Source organism: Impatiens glandulifera, chromosome 1, assembly GCF_907164915.1.
Source record: "Impatiens glandulifera chromosome 1, dImpGla2.1, whole genome shotgun sequence".
NCBI classification, from domain to species: Eukaryota; Viridiplantae; Streptophyta; class Magnoliopsida; order Ericales; family Balsaminaceae; genus Impatiens; species Impatiens glandulifera.
In genome coordinates this window covers 160,054,050-160,066,613 of record NC_061862.1, presented here as the reverse complement: position 1 = coordinate 160,066,613, position 12,564 = coordinate 160,054,050, and the positions used below count along the sequence as shown (strand labels likewise).

Genomic DNA, 12,564 nt, shown 5'->3' with positions numbered 1-12,564 from the left:
TATAGTATATCTTGATATACCAAAATATTGAAAATCTCCTATATTTTACGTACCAATAATTTTGATATCGGTATCATAAGTAATAAGTCCATAAATACTTTTATAGGTGTTTCAAATTTTGATTAAAAATTAAAATATAATAAAAAAATTATATGATTATGCTCGTAAAAGCTCGACGAGTCATCAAACGAGTCTTACCTAAATTCGAATTCGGCTCGAATCTTAAACGAGTTGGCTCGAGCTCGGTTCGAATTCGATTTTGATCGAACTCGAATCGAGTTTTGATCGAGCGGCTCAGCTCATTTACACCCCTAGTGCACACTACATTTTAATTTTAATGACTTGTTTGAAACTGATTATTCGTTCGTCTTTTTAACTTTATTTTAATCTACAAAATTACACTAAATTAATTAATAGACATATAGGACAATTTATATTCGGTCTATTTTATATATTTTATATATTTTAGGGCTTAATTTTTAATTATTTTAGAATTTAAACAGTTACAAGTAATCTAAAATTACTATTTAATTTAATTAAATTCTAAGTTTAATTATTTACAAAAATATTTATTTAATTTATATTTAATTATTTTAAATTTATAAATACAATCATTTATCTAAAATAATTATTTTATTTAGGGAGTCTATTAAATAAAATATATTTAAAATTTTAATTTTTATTAAATTGAATGAGTAAAATTTAATTATCTTGAAAAATTATTCATAAATTCTTTAAATCAAATATTTAATTTGAACCAACATTTAATTGAGATAAAATTTTAAAATATAAGTTAAATATTATATATCTATTGTCTAAATTAAAATTCAAACAAACAAATTTATATTTTGATCTAAGTTACAGACGACCTAATAGATAAATCCTAAACTCAATTATAAACAAATTAGAATTCCAATCCAAAAGGATACATAGACATAGACATCTTCGTCATTTCGATCAATTATAAACAAGTTTTTGCAATGTCTTCTGCATGATTCGATGACGACTAGGTGTGGTTGAGTAAGACAATAATTCAATCTTTATATATATATACTTTTTTTGATTTCCCATCTCTCAAATCATATCTATCTTCTTTATCCGATCTTTTTGTCTGATTCTAAACCATTTTCTTATCAAAAGAAACAGTCTTTTCTGGATCTTGATTGGTTGATCGACCTTCTCTCTTTCTTCTCATGGGCAACGCTTCATCCATGTTGACTCAGTATGATATCGAAGATGTTCAAGAGCACTGCAATAATCTATGTGAGCCCATCTTTACAGATTCTGAATTGATCTAATTTCTAATTTATGTTTTAATTTGTTGATGATGAACAGTTACCCAACAAGAAATTGTTTCCTTGTACAAGAGATTTTGTCAACTTGATCGAAACGCCAAGGGATTTATATCTGCTGATGAGTTCTTATCAGTTCCTGAATTCGCAATGAACCCACTTTCTCAGGTATGATGCAACAGCCTATGAATTTGATTTACATATATCAGCCTTTTTGATGATATTATTATATATACACAGAGGTTGTTGAAAATGGTGGATGGTCTGAATTTCAAAGATTTCATTGGTTTCTTGTCTGCCTTTAGTGCTAAAGCTACTATTCATCAGAGAATTGAATGTATGTTTTGTTTGGAATTTGAATCAAAATATAATACTTAATTTTTTTTTGATTGGTTAATTATTCATGTTGTTGTTATTGTGGTGTCAGTTATCTTCAAGGTGTATGATTCAGACTGTAATGGAAAGTTGAGCTTCAATGATATTTTACAAGTTCTTCAAGATCTTAGTGGACCTTTTATGTCTGATAAACAGAGAGAGGTTAATTGATTTTTTTGTAAATAAATAAATAAATTCTGATAAAAATATGATGAGATTATTATGATTGATTTGCAGGAAGTGTTGAAGCAAGTTATAGAGGAAGCTGGTTATACAAAGGAGTCTATACTCATGTTGAATGACTTTATTAAGGTCTCTATAATTACAAATTCTATTATCTTTTTACACAGTGTTACAAGATCTTCGTTTTATTCTTTGGAAGAAGCTAGCACGACTCTCTTTTCAGTCATGATTACCCACCACTTAAGGGTTTTTAGTGGAAATCGAACATGAAATTTGGCTGTTTTTGTTTTCAGATTCTTGGAAAACCAGGCCTGAAAATGGAAGTTGAAGTTCCAGTCGACTGATGAAGCACATTGCAGTTCTCTTTCCTTTTCTCATTTTGATTCAGACAGACAGACTTGTGTATATTTTATCACTTCCCAAAATGTTTTGTTGAAAGAAAATGGAACTCATTTTCAGTCTTTCACTTCTTAATCACAATATCATAAAAAGGGCTCATTAGCCATCTTGGGACAGTTATTTTCACCAGCTAAAAATCCATTGTATTTTGAAGTAATATTGAAGACAGATTACGAAAAGAAAGTGAAAAAACATATAAATTGGATATTGATTATACAATGCTGAGAAGAAGCATAAAAAATGAAATCAGTTCAGTTTGTTTATATAAATAACAGCAAATAGAAAAGATATAGATTTCCATGAAAAACTTGTACTTAACGTGTTCATAAAGTATTTCTCAGAAACAAAAGATTTGGAACTAAAAAAAATGAAAATAAATCATAAAAATCTTCATGAAATTCTACTAATTGATCTAACACCTCTATCAAGAAATCTTTTAAAAATGGTCTCAAAAGAATTGAACATGATGGAATTTTAAAAAATGGTCTCAAAAGAATTGAACATGATGGATTAATTGATGTTCTTCATCAATTCCTTTTATAGGGTGGTTGATTTTCATCATCGTCATCATCATCATCACTTGGGCCATCATGATCATGGATTTCAGACTCGTCGTCAGAGTCATCCTCATCTTCAGACGTATCATTATCTTCCTCATCCTCATCATCTTCATCATCATCGTCGTCTTCATCCTCATCATCATCGTCTTCATCATCCTCGCTGTCTTCATCTTCGCTGTCTTCATCTTCATCACCATCTTCGTCATATTCACGCCCATAGTTGTTTTCAGACTCTGTGTTTGTCACTCTATGAAGCTCATCAATAGCGAAACTGTGATGAAAAACAATAATAGTATTCCCTAATTTTCTGATAAACCAAAATGAACCATAAATTCAGAATCATCATAGTAAAATTACCTTGTCCCTGGTTCCATAACATCTAAGACTATGTCATCCTCATATGTCGATCCCATCTGAAATTAACAAAAAGAACTCAACTTCAAGAAACATGCAAAAGTCTTTCAGGGTTTATCAAAGATCAGTTCTTTTACAGTAAAACAACCAAACAAACAATGTTGAATTCAGGTGGATCAGAGTATTAAGAACTTCCTACAAACAAATAATTTATAATAGACAAAGTTACAGTTGAAGGATATATGCATAATAGGTCAATTTTACTTGAATCAAATCAAAGAACTAAGATACACAGATTTCTACCATTCAAGTCATAACATATGCTAATAATGGACGGCATCAAACAGATCGATGCCAATATGAAGTCATTTTATTTGAATTGAAAGAACAAGAGTAAAGATCATACCAGAAACAAACGCTGCTTCTCATCTGCTAATTCATCGGCACGTGATTCCATTTCTAAAACTAGAGAATGCTTAGGAAGAAGAAGAAGAATAGGAATTAGGGTTCTTGGATAAGTTTGTAAATTATTGCGATTGTTTTTCCATTGTCGGCTAAGAACAATTCAAATATACCATTGGACTTATGAACATATTTCATTTGTTTAATGAACTTAATTCTAACTCAATTTAACTACTAAATTTACACAAATTGTCTCATAGAGCTAATAAGAAATTTAAATTTTAGTAAATTGATGCTTTAAATTTTAGTAAGTTCAATTTTAATGTTATAGTAACTAAAGGGGTTTAAAATAAACATATTTAATATGGTAAGTCAAACTAAAGATAATTCCATATATGATTAGACATAAATAATAAAATAATTAATATCATATAAAAGAGGAATGATAATAATAAAATTACTTAATTAAAGGTTCTTTAAAAAGCCAATATTAAATAATATATTTAATTTTCATAATTATGTATATATACTAAAAACATATTTTGGAATAACTTACTAAATAACCATGTTAAATTTAATTTTCAAAAAGTATATATTAGGTATAATTTAGGGAAAAAAAGTTTACTTAGTACTTGTAAAATATCATTTAAACTTAAGTATTATTAAAAATTAGCTTATTTGGTCTTTTTAATAATCATAGTTAATTTTTATAATTAAATTTATATATTTATTAATTAAATATTAATATATTTTTTTTCATTAATTAAATTAAGTAATTTATTTCATTCTTAAATTTTTTATATTAGTTTCTCTTTTTTATTTATCTTCATTTATATTTATCAATTTTTATTTATCATAATTCTTAAATTCTCATTTTTGAAAAAATATTTAACAATTTATTTATGAATTTTATCTTTATTGTAATATTTTTTTAATAATTTTTTTCTTATTTAATTTAATATTAACAAAAATGAAATTAATAATTTTTTATTTAATTTTTATTCAAGACTTTTAGTAATAGTAAGAAACATTGTTTTATCTAATATTTGATTATTATTCTTTTAGTGTTTGATGAATGAGTTGTTATTATTATTTCATTCTTGATTATTAATTAATTTATTTTTATGTTGAATGATTTTTATTGTTAAAAGGGTTTAAAGCAGTGTGCGTCATCGCTTCAACTGGTCATTGTTGTATTCAATCATTGGGATCAAATAATTTAAAAATAATTAATAATTAATGTTAATATAAGAAGAAAAAAACATAAAAAAGAAGAAGAAATATAAAGTTAAAATAATTATTGATGAATGCGCTTATATATATATATATATAATCAATCTTACTCGGAAATTTCCTGTATCTGATCAACCTTAGTTCCCGAATGCTTATTCAGGAACTAAGGTTGATCAGATACAATAAAATGCTTATCCAAAATGCCGAATTTAGTAAAAATCGGAGGCGCCTTGTGTAGAGCCGAAATGATAAAATACCGGATACGTTTATTATTAAGCCGAATTGATAAAATACCGGATATGTTTATCCAAAAGTCGGTTTGGATCAACTACCGGGAGCGCCTCTTAATAAAATACTAATCTTGATATAAAACCGAAAGAGCACAAATTACCGGATGCGCCTTTTTATATTATGATCTTTGCAAAATAATGGCATGCTCAAACTAACAGATAGTTTTTCTTTCTGGTTTCTTCGATCTGCATAGATTTAATTTAACACAATACAATTCTCGCCATTGTATACCGCACAAACATAGCCAGGTCATCTTCTCATTATTATTATGCATATGATGAAGATGATGAATTTGTTAAAAAGAAAGAAAAAATAATGACAAAGTTAAAGTTGATTATACTCTTCTTAGTTTCAAGTTAGCCATGGTGGGAGTGTTTTTAGAGAAGAAAGATATTCCAAAGCCGAATTTAGTGATCTTCTCTCCAAGTTTCTTTGACTTAACAAAGTATGTTATCATGACTATATTGAAAGAGAATTAATGGATACCTGGAACATTTTAATTGATGGGCTACCCGAAAAAAACAAAGGAGGCATAGGGTAAAATGGTGATTTTTTTCTAATTATTTGATATATTTATTATTTTTTTATATTTAATTTTTTGGGGTTTTATAGAAGAAGAAATAGACAAAGTTGATGGTGAGGAGGATGAGGATGGGCGAATAGAGGGAGGTTCGTTCAATATAAAACCGATCTTCTAAAATATTGGACGCGTCTTAAGTAAAAGACGAAGTTATAAAATATCGATTTGGTAGAGTGCCGAATTGGAGATAAGACCGGAATCATCTCTTTACAAAATATCGGGTTTGCTCAAACTACCAGATAGCTTTTCTTTCCGGTTTTCTTCAATCTGCATAGATTTAATTTAACACAATACAATTCTCGCCCTTGTATATTGTACAAACATAGTTAGGTCATCTTCTCAATATTGTTATGCATATGATAAAGATGATGAATTTGTTAAAAAGAAAGAAAATGATGATAAAGTTGAAGTTGACTATACTCTTCTTAGTTTCAAATTAGCCATGGTGGAAGTGTTTCTTAGAGAAGAAAGATATTTCAAAGCCGAATTTAGTGATTTTCTCTCCAAGTTTCTTCGACTCAACAAAGTATGTTATCATAACTATATTGAAAGAGAGTTTATGGATATCTGGAACATTTTATTTGATGGGTTGTCCGTAAAGAAACAAAGGAGGCATAGGGTAAAAAATGTGATTTTTTTTTAACTATTTGATATATTTATTAATTTTTTTATATTTAACTTTTTTGGGTTTGATAGAAGGAAGAAATAGACAAAGTTGATGGTGAGGAGGATGAAGATGGGCGAACAGAGGGAGGTTCGTTCAATATAAAACCGATCTTCTAAAATACCGAACGCGTCTTAAGTAAAAGCCGAAGTTATAAAATTTCGATTTGGTAGAGTGCCGAATTGGAGATAAAACCGCAATCGCCTCTTTGCAAAATATCGGGCTTGCTCAAACTACCAAATAGTTTTTCATTTGGTTTTCTTCAATCTGCATAGATTTAATTTAACACAATACAATTCTCGCCCTTATATATCGAACAAATATAGCCAGATCATCTTCTCATTATTATTATGCATATGATGAAGATGATGAATTTGTTAAAAATAAAGAAAATGATGACAAAGTTGAAGTTGACTATACTCTTCTTAGTTTCAAGTTAGTCATGGTGGAAGTGTTTCTTAGAAAAGAAAGATATTCCAAAGCCGAATTTAGTGCTCTTCTCTCCAAGTTTCTTCGACTCAACAAAGTATGTTATCATGACTATATTGAAAGAGAGTTTATGGATACCTGGAACATTTTATTTGATGAGCTGCCCGAAAAAAAACAAATAAGGCATAGGGTAAAAAGGTTATTTTTTTCTAACTATTTGATTTATCTATTAATTTTTTATATTTAACTTTTTTGGGTTTGATAGAGGAAAAAATAGACAAAGTTGATGGTGAGGAGGATGAGGATGGGCGAACAGAGGGAGGTTCGTTTAATATAAAACCGATCTTCTAAAATACCGGACGCGTCTTAAGTAAAGCCGAAGTTATAAAATATCGATTTGGTAGAGTACCGAATTTGAGATAAGACCGGAATCGCATCTTTGCAAAATATATGGCTTGCTCAAACTACCAGATAGCTTTTCTTTCTGGTTTTCTTCAATCTACATAGATTTAATTTAACACAATACAATTCTCGTCCTTGTATACTGCACAAACATAGTTAGGTCAACTTCTCATTATTATTATGCATATGATAAAAATGATGAATTTGTTAAAAAGAAAGAAAATGATGACAAAGTTGAAGTTGACTATACTCTTCTTAGTTTCAAATTAGTCATGGTTAAGTGTTTCTTTAAGATGAAAAATATTCCAAAATCGAATTTAGTGATCTTCTTTCTAAGTTTCTTCGACTCAACAAAGTATGTTATCATGAATATATTGAAAGAGAGTTTATGAATACCTGAAACATTTTATTTGATGGGCCTTCCGAAAAAAACAAAGGAGGCATATGGTAAAAATGTGATTTTTTCTAACTATTTGATTTATCTATTAATTTTTTATATTTAACTTTTTTGGGTTTGATAGAGTAAAAACTAAACAAAGTTGATGGTGAAGAGGATAAGGATGGGCGAACAGAGAGAGGTTCGTTCAATGTAAAACAGATTTTCTAAAATACCGGACATGTCTTAAGTAACAGTTGAAGTTATAAAATACCGATTTGGTAGAGTGTCGAATTGGAGATAAGACCATAATCGCCTCTTTGCAAAATATCGGCTTGCTCAAACTACCAGATAGCTTTTCTTTCCGGTTTTTTTCAATCTGCATAGATTTAATTTAACACAATACAATTCTCGCCCTTGTATACCACACAAATATAACCAGGTCATCTTCTCGTTATTATTATGCGTATGATGAAGATGATGAATTTGTTAAAAAGAAAGAAAATGATGACAAAGTTGAATTTGACTATATTTTTCTTAGTTTCAAGTTAGTCATGGTGGAAGTGTTTCTTAGAGAAGAAAGATATTCCAAAGCGAATTTAGTGATATTCTCTCCAAGTTTCTTCGACTCAACAAAGTATGTTATCATGACTATATTTAAAGAGAGTTTATGGATACCTGAAACATTTTATTTGATGGGCTGCCTGAAAAGAAACAAAGGTGGCATATGGTAAAAATGTGATTTTTTTTCTAACTATTTGATTTATCTATTATTTTTTTTTATTTTTAACTTTTTGGGATTTGATAGAGAAAGAAATTGACAAAGTTGATGGTGAGGAGGATGAGGATGGACGAACAGAGGGAGGTTCGTTCAATATAAAACTGATCTTCTAAAATACCAAATGCGTCTTAAGTAAAAAGCTAAAGTTATAAAATACCGATTTGGTAGAGTGTCGAATTGGAGATAAGACCGGAATCGTCTCTTTGCAAAATACTGGGCTTGCTCAAACTACCAGATAGTTTTTCTTTCGGATTTTATTTAATTTATAAAAATTTAATTTTACACAATACAATTATCGCCCGTGTATACCGCTTAAACATAGTCAGGTCATTTTCTTCTTATAATTATGCATATGATAAAGATGATGAATTTGTTAAAAAGAAAGAATATGATGACAAAGTTGAAGTTGACTATACTCTTCTTAGTTTCAAGTTAGCCAAGGTGGTAGTGTTTTTTCAGAAGAAAGATATTCCAAAGCCAAATTTAGTGATTTTCTCTCCAAATTTCTTCGACTCAACAAAGTATGTTATAATGACTATATTGAAAAAGAGTATATGGATATCTGGAACATTTTATTTGATGGGCTGCCCAAAAAGAAACAAATGTGGCATAAGGTAAAAAGGTAATTTTTTTCTAACTATTTGATAAATCTATTAATTTTTTTATACTTAACTTTGTGGGGTTTGATAGAGGAAGAAATAGACAAAGTTAATGTTGAGGAGGATGAGGATGGGCGAACAGAGTGAGGTTCGTTCAATATAAAACTGATCATCTAAAATACAGGACGCGTCTTAAGTAATAGCCGAAGTTATAAAATATCGATTTGGTAGAGTGCCGAATTGGAGATAAGACCAGGATCGCCTCTTTGCAAAATATCGGGCTTGCTCAAACTACTAGATAACTTTTCTTTCCGGTTTTTCTTCAATCTGCATAGATTTAATTTAACACAATACAATTCTCGCCCTTGTATACCGCACAAACATAGCCAGGTCATCTTCTCATTATTATTCTGCATATGATGAAGATAATAAATTTGTTAAAAAGAAAGAAAATGATGACAAAGTTGAAGTTGAATATACTCTTCTTAGTTTCAAGTTAACCATGATGGAAGTGTTTCTTAGAGAAGAAAGATATTCCAAAACCGAATTTAGTGATCTTCTCTCCAAGTTTCTTCAACTCAACAAAGTATGTTGTCATGACTATATTGAAAGAGAGTTTATGAATACCTGGAACATTTTATTTGATGGGCTGCCCGAAAAGAAACAAATGAGGCATAGGGTAAAAAGGTGAATTTTTTCTAACTGTTTGATATATCTATTAATTTTTTTATTTTTAACTTTTTGTGATTTGATAGAGGAAGAAATAGACAAAGTTGATGGTGAGGAGGATGAGGATGAGCGAATAGAGGGAGGTTCGTTCAATATAAAACCGATCTTCTAAAATATCGGACGCGTCTTAAGTAATAACCGAAGTTATAAAATATCGATTTGGTAGAGTGTCGAATTGGAGATAAGACCGGAATCGCCTCTTTGCAAAATATCGGGCTTGCTTAAACTGCCAGATAACTTTTATTTCCAATTTTCTTCAATCTGCATAGATTTAATTTAACACAATATAATTCTCGCCCTTGTATACCGCACAAATATAGCTAGGTCATCTTCTCATTATTATTATGCATATGATGAAGATAATTAATTTGTTAAAAAGAAAGAAAATGAAGACAAAGTTGAAGTTGACTATAATTTTTTTAGTTTCACGTTAGCCATGGTGAAAGTGTTTTTAGAGAAGAAAGATATTCCAAAACCGAATTTAGTGATCTTCTCTCCAAGTTTTTTCGACTCAACAAAGTATGTTATCTTGAGTACATTGAAAGAGAGTTTATGGTTACCTGAAACATTTTATTTGATGGGATGTCCGAAAAAAAACAAAGGAGGCAAAAGGTAAAAATGTGATTCTTTACTAACTATTTGATATATCTATTAAATTTTTTATATTTAACTTTTTGGGTTTGATAGTGGAAGAAATAGACAAAGTTGATGGTGAGGAGGATGAGGATGGGCGAACAGAGGGAGGTTCGTTTAATATAAACTAATCTTCTAAAATATCGGACGTGTCTTAAGTAAAAGTCGAAGTTATAAAATACCGATTTGGTAGAGTGCAAAATTGGAGATAAGACCGGAATCGCCTCATTGCAAAATACCGGGCTTGCTCAAACTACCAGATAACTTTTCTTTCCGGTTTTGTTCAATCTGCATAGATTTAATTTAACACAATACAATTATTGCCTTGTATACCACACAAACATAGTCAGGTCATCTTCTCATTATTATTATGCATATGATGAAGATGATGAATTTGTTAAAAATAAAGAAAATGATGACAAAGTTGAAGTTGACTATACTCTTCTTAGTTTCAAGTTAGCCATGGTGGAAGTGTTTCTTTGAGAAGAATGATATTCAAAAGCCGAATTTAGTGATCTTCTCTCCAAGTTTCTTCGACTCAACAAAGTATGTTATCATGACTATATTGAAAGAGAGTTTATGGATACTTGGAATATTTTATTTGAGGAACTGCCCGAAAAGAAACAAAGGAGGCAAAGGATAAAAAGGTGATTTTTTTCTAACTATTTGATATATCTATTAATTTTTTATATTTAACTTTTTTGGGTTTGATAGAGGAAGAAATAGACAAAGTTGATGGTGAGGAGGATGAGGATGGGCGAATAGAGAGAGGTTCGTTCAATGTAAAACCGATCTTCTAAAATACCGGACGCGTATTATGTAAAAGCCAAAGTTATAAAATACTGATTTGGTAGAATGCCGAATTAGAGATAAGACCGGAATCGACTCTTTGCAAAATACCAGACTTGCTCAAACTACCAGATAGCTTTTCTTTCCGGTTTTCTTTAATCTGTATAGATTTAATTTAACACAATACAATTTTTATTTATACTATGCATTGATTAACTATTTAATCTAACAATGATCGACCACCGTGTTAAATAGATTAAATATATAGCGAGATTAAATAGATTAATAATCTTATTTTTGAGGTTGGCGGCTGACGGGAGGTGGGCAGTTGAAGTATGAAGGAATTATCTAAGAATAGAGATGAGAGATGGAGGTGGCGGCTCGAGATTGGAGGTTGGAGGAATTATTTGATTATGTTTAGAGAATATAGATGAGGTGGGCGACTTAAGTTTAGAGAATATACATGAGAGAGAATTATTATATATTATATAAATATATTATAATAAAATAAATAATAAAAAATGAATTCAGTTTTTGATTTGGTTTCGAGTTGAAACTCCAATTCGAAAATTAATTAGAAAATCGTATTTGAAGTCGAATTGGTTTGAAATTCTATTCGAAAACCAAAAAAGAAATTCGAATTTGATTTATTCAATTTTGGTGAATTCAATTTTGGTCACATATTTGGTTCAGACCAAATATTGAACACCCTTAATAACGTAGATCCACCCTTAAGAATAAGAAGATATTTGGTGATTAAATATGTGAAACGGAGATGGTTGGTTAACCAAATGATAGTAAGAGGTCGGTAATTATGAGATGATTGAATAAAAAATGCTTGGAGTGTGAGGTCACGAGATTAATTATTGAAAAGTCGATTGAGGAACAAAAGATAATTGTGATTAATATGTGAATGAGATTTGTTAGTTTAACCGAAATTAAGAGAGATTAGTAATATGATGAGATAGTTGAGTATATAATGCTCGAAATGATGTCACAAAATTAATTGTGAGAGGTCAATTGAGAAATAAAATAATAGTGGTTAAATATATAAATAAGATTGTCGGTTGAGCGAAATGATGATAAGAGATCAAGGTAATAATGAGATGATTGAATACAAATATTATTGAGGTGAAATCACGAGACTAAATATCGAAAGATCAATTGGGGAATAAGAGATGATTGTTGGGTTAACTTAAACGATGAGAAATGAGTAAATATGATATGAGATAATTAAGCGTAAAAAGGGTTCAGAATTAGATCAAAAGATTAAATATGACAAGGTCAATTGAGAAATAAAAAAGAAGGGTGATGAATGTTTATTAAAAAAATAATATTTAAAATATATAATATTTAATATTTTATTTATAACAATACAAATGCATAAAAGTTATGCTAGTTATATATATATATATATATATATATATATATATATATATATATGTATATATATATATATGTATATATATATATATATTAAATTTTTATATGTA

General features: G+C 29.2%; 2 protein-coding genes across 3 annotated transcripts; one reads left to right on the top strand and one right to left on the bottom strand.

The window, feature by feature from the left end:
• The first annotated feature begins 1,001 nt into the window (after positions 1-1,001).
• LOC124918683 (calcineurin subunit B type 1-like) lies at positions 1,002-2,375 on the top strand. Of its 2 annotated transcripts, XM_047458721.1 has the most exons (7): positions 1,002-1,020; positions 1,141-1,263; positions 1,336-1,460; positions 1,533-1,629; positions 1,720-1,829; positions 1,905-1,979; positions 2,144-2,375. In XM_047458721.1, exons 2-7 carry the CDS (start codon positions 1,194-1,196, stop codon positions 2,192-2,194), a joined length of 528 nt encoding a protein of 175 aa, XP_047314677.1. In that variant the 5' UTR covers positions 1,002-1,020; positions 1,141-1,193; the 3' UTR covers positions 2,195-2,375. The 2 variants fall into 2 exon arrangements, with proteins under 2 accessions (XP_047314677.1, XP_047314676.1); XM_047458720.1 differs by lacking the exon at positions 1,002-1,020 and having other exon boundaries at positions 1,091-1,263.
• A 147-nt stretch (positions 2,376-2,522) lies between these two features.
• On the bottom strand, positions 2,523-3,696 carry LOC124918684 (prostatic spermine-binding protein-like). The gene is made up of 3 exons (XM_047458722.1): positions 3,570-3,696; positions 3,167-3,222; positions 2,523-3,080 (listed from the first exon to the last, which is right to left on the bottom strand). The coding sequence occupies exons 1-3, from the start codon at positions 3,618-3,620 to the stop codon at positions 2,777-2,779; spliced, it is 411 nt and encodes a 136-aa protein (XP_047314678.1). The 5' UTR covers positions 3,621-3,696; the 3' UTR covers positions 2,523-2,776.
• Between the last annotated feature and the right edge of the window lie 8,868 nt (positions 3,697-12,564).

Coding starts and splice junctions, on each gene's coding strand:
- LOC124918683 (XM_047458721.1), top strand. CDS start 1,194: ATGGGCAACGCTTCATCCATGTTGACTCAGTATGATATCGAAGATGTT. Junction 1,461..1,532: donor CAATGAACCCACTTTCTCAG/GTATGATGCAAC, acceptor ATATATACACAG/AGGTTGTTGAAAATGGTGGA. Junction 1,830..1,904: donor TGTCTGATAAACAGAGAGAG/GTTAATTGATTT, acceptor ATTGATTTGCAG/GAAGTGTTGAAGCAAGTTAT.
- LOC124918684 (XM_047458722.1), bottom strand. CDS start 3,620: ATGGAATCACGTGCCGATGAATTAGCAGATGAGAAGCAGCGTTTGTTT. Junction 3,223..3,569: donor AGAAGCAGCGTTTGTTTCTG/GTATGATCTTTA, acceptor TGTTAATTTCAG/ATGGGATCGACATATGAGGA. Junction 3,081..3,166: donor GTTATGGAACCAGGGACAAG/GTAATTTTACTA, acceptor TTTTCATCACAG/TTTCGCTATTGATGAGCTTC.